This window comes from Theobroma cacao, chromosome 1 (genome assembly GCF_053813885.1).
Source record: "Theobroma cacao isolate CCN51 chromosome 1, ASM5381388v1, whole genome shotgun sequence".
Taxonomy (NCBI): Eukaryota; Viridiplantae; Streptophyta; class Magnoliopsida; order Malvales; family Malvaceae; genus Theobroma; species Theobroma cacao.
In genome coordinates, this window is record NC_142639.1 from 30,309,338 (window position 1) to 30,319,096 (window position 9,759).

At 34.5% G+C, this 9,759-nt stretch overlaps 1 protein-coding gene across 1 annotated transcript; it reads left to right on the top strand.

The window, feature by feature from the left end:
• Positions 1-7,983: 7,983 nt before the first annotated feature.
• Positions 7,984-8,631, top strand: LOC148764720 (uncharacterized). The gene has a single exon (XM_088809177.1). The coding sequence runs from the start codon at positions 7,984-7,986 to the stop codon at positions 8,629-8,631; it is 648 nt and encodes a 215-aa protein (XP_088665303.1).
• The last annotated feature ends 1,128 nt before the right edge of the window (positions 8,632-9,759 follow it).

The following is a 9,759-nucleotide window of genomic DNA, read 5'->3' on the forward strand; positions in this document are numbered from 1 at the left end:
AAAAATCTAATTTTCAGCAGCTTCTTCTTCTTCTTCTTCCCATCCTTTCTCTCCATTTCACGTTTTTCACCTTCCATAGAAGCCTTCCTTGAAACCTTTATAACTTTCCCAAAATTAACTCCATTTCTCATGCTTTTATACACCTAGTTATAAGGTTTTTCACACTCTTTTACTTCTACACCTCAAGAACCCTCAAAAGTCTTTCCTTAATACTCTCTCTCACTAGCTAGACATTTTAGAGAGAGAAAGAGAGAGATATTCCATAATAACTTGAAAACTCTTGGAAAGGAATTCAAATTACAAAATCCACCAAGTTGAGTAATGAATTAGAGTTGATTTTTAAGTTGTTGATGATGGTTAATAATTAGATTATGAGTGCTTTTAGAATTTTATTAACGCCAATTTGGGTTAGTGTGATGCTATTATGTGTGAGAAGTTCCAACGAGGCCCCACATCTCCATCCGAAGCATTAGACGCAGTTAGAGTCGATTAAAGCATCAACAAAACAGTGAGTGAACTTGCATTAAAATGTTTTAGGGATAAGTGCATACAAGCTTGATTGAATCACTTGAAATATTTGATTGATCTTTTCTCTAAAATATGCATGGGAACAAGCCCTTGAGGAAAACGTTTTTGCATTGTGGAATATGACTGTGATGAATCCATGTGCACCTATGTTATGTTGATATATATATATATATAGATATATATATATATATATAGATATATGATATGTATTGATAAGCAATTGTCACGACCCGGTACTCTCCTCGAGTTTGTGACAACCGCCGTGATGTTCTGATAAACATTCACTACCCAAAATGCCAACCGAAACCCCGCAAGGCTTTAATATCAGTTTTCGCACCTCCCCAGTGAGCAACAGTTGTTAAGTATCATGTTTTGAAAGATTATAAACTATTTCCAAATCAAATCAATAGAAAAATAATTTTTTTCTCACAGAGGCATTTTGGTAATTTTTCCTCAAAAACTTTGAAACCAGCTAAAAATGTGGTATGCAAGTATAAAACACATAATTCATAATCAAAGATAAGTTTAAACGTCTAAAACATTCATTGAAATGAAATTATAGCATTTTAATATAATAAAAATATTCAATAAAGTATTCTATTTTCTTATAAAACAATATTTATAGAGTTACCGGTAAATAATTTTTGTAGCGTAAAAGGTAAATAAATTCATACATACTGTAATACAGATAACCAAAGTATAAAATTTAATTTATAGTGACACGTGGGCCCACGAACGACCAAAAGTATCAAAAACGGTAAACCTACAGTTTTTGAGGATGCAAATCCAACTGTAGCCCTCAACGAAATGAGCTATTTACCAACTATCCTGAGCCTGAAATGGGTGGAAAGGAGGGTGGTGAGATTATATAATCCCAGTGAGTAAACAAATACCATCTAAAATATCTAAAGCTGAGTAAATTGAGACAAATAAAATAGTTTAACATACTGTAATTCATCACCTTTCAACTCATTTCAACCAAATAAAATCAATTCATATAAATCGAGTAATCAACATGGCTTATGAATTTCTTAAAAGCTTTGGCTTGTGCCAAAATCATTCTTATACTCAGTTATTAGGGATACCTTGACCAAGGGCTATCCCAACTGAGTCCACCAAGGCTGTTAAAAAGTCATGTACGCATAAATCATGTTTTTATTTTGAAAACATAGCCATTCCTTGGCGTTGGCTGAGTTCACCCTCACGTGGTGGTTTGGCGTGAAGTGAACTCTAAAGTGTTAACCTCAGGAGTTATCCAACCACGCCTCTCATACTAGGGTATGAATATAATAAGGTTACTGTGCCCCTCTAATAGGCTGATCCACGAACCCGTCCACTGCAGCGACCAATTATAACCCACCAATTCAATAAAATTCAACAGCATGACATGGCAATTATTTCATTTTACAGCCTCTCAAGGCAAATCAACTGCTCATACTTTTTCAGCATATTTACCAAATCCAACTGTCACGACCCGGAACCTCCCTTGGGCCCATGACAACTGCCACGACGTCTCGATTGACACTCATTACCCGGAATGCCAATCGGAACCTCACAAGGCTTACGTATCAGTTTCTTGCCTTTCCTTTGAGCAATCGTTGTTAAACATTCCGTTTTAAACAATTACCAATCGTTTTCAGCTCAAGTAAATCAAAAGACAAAAATTATTTTATTTTTTTTAAAGGATTTATAGACAAATATTGCTATTCAAAATATTGATTAAAATATAACATTTTTATATAAAACAATATTTATAGAAATACGTGTAAGTAATCTTTTGTAACGTGGAAGTAAAATAAATTCATACATACAATAATTTACAAAGTTATAATGTACATAAATAATTACAATGACAAGTGGCCCATAAATACACCAAGTGTTGGTGATAGTAATCTACTATCTGTGAGATAGACGGGTCAACTGGAATCCTTGACAAAATCGAGTATCTACAAGCTACCACAGGCCTGAAATATTTGGAAAGGAGGTGGGTGAGATTTTGCAATCCCAATGAGTAAACAGACATTATCATAAATATCTAAAGGCGAGTAAAATGGAGGCAAGTTTAAACAACAAATCACAAATCATTTCATAAGGTTTTCAATTTATTTCTTAAACCATAAAATATTTGTAATTTACCAAAACAGTTGTTAAGGCTTTTATGACTTTTATTAGAAACAGGGCTCAAGCCAAAAACTAGTCCTCGGGGATACCTTGGCCAAGGCATCTAACCGAGTCCGCCAAGGTTGTTAAGATATTTACATGTTAAACACATGTTAGTTTTGAAAACAAGTCGTTCCTTGGCGTTGGCCGAGTTATACATTCACGTGGGCATTCGACGTGAAGTGAGCTCTAACACTACCCCAGGAGTTACCCTCCTCGCCTCTACAACCAGAGTAACTATGCAACCGGGTTTACCATACCCCTCTAATAGGCAGTCCATGAAAATCCGTCACTACAGTGACTAAACCCACCAATTTTAATAAAATTTTGACAGTATAACATGGCTTTTATTTATTTATCCAGCCTGCATAGTAAAAGATAGCTTACATAAATTCCCAATGCAATTATAAAATATAGCCACATATACTCATATATCATAAGCCATTCATAGGAAAATATATTTTTCAAGACAATAGGCAGCCTCCAATTACTCAATTTCATGATCAAAAGTTTCTTATTTCAAATAATCAACACAATATATTTATTTGTCACATTTATTTCTAAAACATCAAAAGTCCTATTTTAATCTCATTTTCGTTTCATAAAATACATAAAGAGCATTTAAAAATAAACTCTAGATAATTTACAATAATAATAGGTTTACTCATAGTTTGTACAAATTAAATGCTTTCTAGGTGCCCCGATCACTATTCGTCGGATACGACTTCCTTGTCTTACCGGAAGGCTCTCCTCCTAGACACATTGTAAAAATTACACAATTCACCACATTGATGCTAAATCACTATGTAATTGACTTAAATCCTATACTAATGCATGGTATGAAATGCAATAGCCTAAAACGGCTTAAACGCGGTATTAACCTATTTTTTGCACTTTACCCGATAAATTGCTAACGCGCTCCATTTTAGCTCTAAATTGTCCCATTTTCTCTCCAACATTTCTAACCATTAAATATCAGCCAATAACCCTCTAAAATCACCAAAATCAGCTCACTTTCCTCCTTGGAAAAATTCGGTCAAAAATGGGACATTAACTCGGTTAATTTTCCACTTTGTTTTTCTATCACATTTAACCATTTTTCATCATTTTCTCTTCATTTCTCTTAGAATAAAAATCAGTTCATCATCATTGTACATCACTGAATATTCGGCCAAGGGTGGTTATTGTAAGAATTTCATGCTTTCTTGCCCTATTTGATTTCTATACACATTTAACTAACTAAAACTACCAATTTAACTAAGAATCAAAACATAAAAATTTCAAAATCCTTCCCCTTGAAATTCAGTCAGCCCTTGGTATCACTTTTTGATCTCTCTCCTCAAGCATGCTAAATGGAAACAAAGGCATAGGAAAGGTAGAAATCAAGCTAAAGTCGAAAAATCTTACCGTTAAACGCGTAAATGGACGAAAAACTCGAATTCCCCTTTGAATTTTCTAGTTTTCTTTTGGTTTTTCTCTTTTCTTCCTTTCCTCTCTATTTTCTCTCTTATTTTCTCCTCATGGCCAACCATCACCTAATGTGGGGTTTAAATGGGCTGATTTTCCTTTAAAATAATATTAAATCATTAAAAAGTGCTATGTATCACTTTTCCATTGGCCCGTTTTTAAAATTTTATCCTTTAAACTTCAATTTTTTTCACCACTTAAAATACCATAGTTATTCATACCAAAAATAAATAACTCCTATGATTTTGACAAGTTTTGGGTGGTGAAAATTACGGTTTTACCCTTGGGTGACAAAATTATCGTTTTGCCCTTATGTTTCAAAAATTGTCGGAATTGAAATTTTTCACTTCCTATCATTAAATTATACTCCAAATAGTTAATCTTGGTCAAAAATTTCACTCCATGATCAAATTATTATCTTAGGTGGCAAAATGACGATTTTACCCCTAAACATCAAAATTTTCAATTTTTCCCTAAATGAACCTTCGAACTTCGAACAATCACTTTTAGTCATTCTTGGACTGTAAAATATTAAATTTCATCCTACGATTCCTATTTGAACTAGTTCGAGGTTAAATCAACTCAAGTGTACCGTTAGGTACAATACCGGGTTTCGTCTATTCTTAGGGGCTTGCCTAGCATAATAACATGCTACTCAGTGCATGTATGTCATGACATGTGTTTATGGGGTCGGGTTTTACACCAACCATTTATGCCAATATTATCATAAGCCATTCAATTCAAACCATGATTTATAACACAGCAATTAGTCTCCAAATCCATTTTCAAAACCATCTTTCAATTTCAAGACAATTTTATAAAATCATTTCATTTAATCACATTTTGCTTTTAAAATATAAAGATTTACCATTTAAACTCATTTTCCATAAAATCACAAAATCGGATAAAACCACTTTAGATAATTAACACGACAGTAAAGTTATTCACAATTTTGAGAGTCGAATTTCGAATACTCCGATTCTTGATCCTCGGATACTATCTCTTTACTTTTATCATAATGCTCACCACTTAGACATAATGCACAATAAGCCATTTACTACATTTGTGCTAAATTGTTATAAAACCAATTCAGGCTCTATACTAATGCATGAAATGGGATGTGAAATACTCAGGTAACTATCTAAATACGGTGTTCAATATAAATTCAATTATGTACCTAAGTAAAACGGTATTGGCCTAATTCGATCTATCACTCGATTAATTGGCCAATACATCCAATTCAACTCCAAATAATTTCATTTTTCTCCCAATACTCCAAATCATCAAACACAAATTAAATAACTTGAAATATGGCAAAATCATCCTCACATTTTCTCTTGGAAAATTCGGCCATGGTGGGTGCATCAACACTATAATTTTTCCTACTTGATTCTCACACCATAAATCACTAATTCCTAACCAAATCACTTGAAATAAAATCAAAATCATCCTCAATATTCCACATGGAGAATTCGTCCAATGATGAGTGATGGAAGAACATGAATTTTTCTTGCTTGATTTTCATGCTACACATCACCAATCAACTAAAAACACTAAAATACATTGAAATCTAACCAAATCAAGCATCAAAATCTCTCTCTAAGTGTTCAGCCAGCAAGATACCCATCATGAAATCATGTGATTCAACTATGGAAAATGCAAAAGAATGTATGGGAAAGGTATATCACAAGTCAAAATCAAGAAATTTTACCTTTGATTGTTTGATTACCTAAAATCCACCAATTTTCTCTTGAATTTTCACCCTAGGGTTCTTGTTCTTTCTTTTCTTCCTTTGTTCTTGCTTTGGCCTGCCATATGAAGAGAAATGGGCTGATTTTGTGCTGATTTATAAGCCAAATAATAAATGGATGAAAATTTGACACATGTCACCATTCCATTGGTCCATGTGTCATACTTACCCATTAAGCAATCCCTCTCCACTACTTAAATTTCTTCAATTATCCATGATAATATTGGGTAAAATCCATGTGCTAGACAAGTGTTGGGTGGTGTAAAATTACAATTTTGCCCCTGGGGTGGCAAAATGACTATTTTGCCCTTATGCTCAAAAAAATGTCGAAATTAAAATTTTTCACTTCTCAAACCCAAATTATACTCCAAATGATCAATCTTAGTCAAAAATTTCATCCAACACTCACATCTTAACCTCAAATAGAAAAATGACCATTTTGCCCCTAAGTCATGAAAATTCCAATTTGACTCCAAATCGATCTTCGAACTCCAAATCACCATTTTAAGTCATTCTGGGGTTTTAAAATTCTCAATTTCATCTTAAAATCTCTATTTGGACTAGTTCGAGACTTAATTCAACTTAATTGTACCATTTGGTACATTGTCGTCCTTTAACAATTTCTTAGGTACCCAAGTAAGCAAATATGCATTCTTATGTAGGAATGGCATAATAAACATACTATAGAGCCGGGCTTGACAGTAATATTGTGTGGTAATTATAACCGAGTGTGTGCGGTGTGGGAGGGCACATGCTAGTGATGACGTGGTGTGATTCCAACTATGTGCAGTGTGGGAGTGCACATAAGCTAATGATCAGGGGTTGTATATATGTTTGTTGTGCAGTGTGGGAGTGCACAGGATGATTCCAACTATGTGCAGTGTAGGAGTTCACATGAGCTGATGATCAGTGGGTATATGCATGCTTATAAATATATGCTATAGAGATGATCATACATGTTATAAAACTATTTATATGTGCTATAGAAAAGATAAGGAAATAAGATGTGATTGTATTGATTGTCAAGTGTTGGAAATTGTTAACTAATTCCAAATTGATTTTCGTTGCAACAGAACAGATTTTCAATGCAGCAAAACCCCCCTTTTAATTTCATCAGCCCTGATTCTCGCTGCAGCGAGAAAGTTTCAGGTGGTTCACTTAATTTGTGCTCAGAATTTCGCTGCAGCTAGAAACTCTCGGGAGGTTCAAAAAAATTTCTTTGTTCAAATTTCACTGCAGCGAGAAACCCTCTATTATGTTGTTATGCTCGTCTTGCTTGGATTCTACTGCAGTTCTCACCCTTTCCAACTTCATGGTTGATCATGGATCCTTCAACACTAAAGGATTAAATGCTCAAAGTTTGAAATGAGGGGTTTTAATAAGAATTTAAACTAAATTTCATTGTTTTTACTATAAATGCATCATGTTTTCTAAAATTTTCCTTATCATTTGCTTGTTCCCTTCTTATGTTCACTCACTGAGTTTATACTCACTTTTTTAAACTTCATGTTTTTAGACTTAGAGGCAGTTGGGACCTAAATTGAGGTGTTCACATGCATTAACCCTTTGGTAGGTATTTTGGCATTTAGTAGCCGTACCCTCACCCAAGGTCACTTCGCTGGTGGTCAGAAGTCATTTGTATATATATATATATATATATACTCGATGTAAATCATTAAGATTTAGGTTACAAATAATAGATGTATATTTGGATTGATGACGTCATTATGATATGGCAATGAATGAATGACAATATTTTGGGTTAATACAAATATAAATATTTAGTTGCCATGTATGTTACTAAAATACGCATAGTTGAGAATCAAGATTTGTGGTTTAGGAATGGTGACGTAATGAAATGATGAACAAGATTTTCATAAAGAGGCTTGCTTGGGCTTAGCGGGCTGTGCCCATTAGGCCCATACGCCAGTCATGGCTTGGGTTTTAGGCTGTGACAAGTAGTCATAAGTACACTTCTTATTTGTGGTACTGAAGCATTAGTTTTATTTGATTTCGGATCAACACATTCCTTTATGTCACCACATTTTGTGCTGAAGTTAGATAGATTTTGTTGTAATATGGAGAAACCTTTGATTATGACTATCCTTCTAGAAAAGGTGTTTATGGCTGAGTATAAGTCCTGTGTGGTCCATATCAAGGACAAAGACACTATGGTAGATCTGGTGCTGCTGTTAACATTGGATTTCGATGTAATCTTAGGTATGGACGAGTTAGCATCTTTCTTTTCTAGAGTGGATTGCCACTATACGCTTGTGAAGTTTAAGTTTTTAGGGGAACCTTTATTTGTGATGTATAGGCATGGCAGTCCAATATTTGCAGAAGTCATGTCCATTATAACTGCTAAACGTGTGTTAAGGTACGGAGGCCAAGGACATCTAGTGATGATGGGAGACATTTCGATGAACGAAGGGATAGTGGATTATGTATCGGTAGTGGGTGATTATTCAGATGAAATTCTAGATGAATTACTTGGGTTGCCTCCTAAGCAGGAAATTGAATTTTGTATTGATTTGATTTCAAATACGAAGCCAATTCTATACCTCTGTATCATATGGTACCCAACCGAACTAAGAGAACTTAAAGAGCAATTTAAGGATTTGTTGAACAAGGGCTTTTTTGGGCCAAGTGTTTCACCTTGGGGAACTCTGGTGTTAATTGTGAAAAAGAAAAATGGTAGTTTTCGGTTGTGTATTGAATACTGGTAACTCAATAAGGTCACCATAAAGAATAAATACCCACTCCTAAGAATAGATGATCTATTTGATTAATTGCAAGATGCCATGCACTTCTCTAAAATTGACTTACGCTCTGAGTATCACCAATTAAGAATTTGAAAAAGCGATATATCCAAGAGACATGAACAAAACTATCCTATGCACAACTTAGAGATGGCAGCAATTGTATTCGCTTTGAAAATATGGTGCCATTATCTTTATGGTGGGACATGCGAAATATATACCAACCACAAGAGTTTGAAGTATATATTTCAGCAGAGATATTTAAATTTGAAATGGCGTAGGTGGTTAGAATTATTAAAAGATTACAACTGCACCATACTTTACCATCCCAGCAAAGTGAATGTTGCGACAGATGCTTTAAGTCAGAAATCGATGAAGAGTTTGGCACATGTGACGATGGAGAGACAATTATTAGTACAAAGTTTATATGATTTAGGCAATATGGGAGTTCATCTTGAGATTAATAATTCAAACACCTTATTGGCACATTTAAGGGTCTAACCAATGATTTTAGATCAGATTAAAGGTGTTTAGGATTAGGATGAGCATTTGGTGAAAATCTTTAGAGACTTGAGCTAAGATAAAGCTTGAAACTTTGTTTACGGCACTGATGGTTTTCTTTGATATAGACCACGAATTTACGTATCGAATTTAAATGGTTTAAGAAATGAGATATTGGAAGAGGCTCATGTTGCAGCCTATGCGATACACCAGGAGCCACCAAAATGTATCATGATTTAAAGTCTGTCTGCTAGTGGTCAATATTAAAGAAAGACGTGGCTGAATATGTTTCTAAGTGTTTGGTTTGTCAACAAGTGAAAGTTGAACATCAGAGACCTTCAGGATAGCTACAACCATTACCGATACTTGAGTATAAGTGGGAACATGTAGCAATGGACTTTATGACAAGTTTACGTAGAGTTGAGGGTGGTTATGTGTCATAGCCAAAAACCCAAGCCATGATCGGTGCATGGGCCCAATAGGCATAGCCCACTAGGCCCAAGCAAGCTTCTCTATGTAAACCCATCAGTAGTCCATCTATCACTTCTTTTTCTTTAGGATCTAAGACTCGTGATTTCTAATAACAATCTCTTT

Bases quoted from the DNA above. Each gene is read 5' to 3' on its own strand.
- LOC148764720 (XM_088809177.1), top strand. From the start codon at position 7,984: ATGGAGAAACCTTTGATTATGACTATCCTTCTAGAAAAGGTGTTTATG.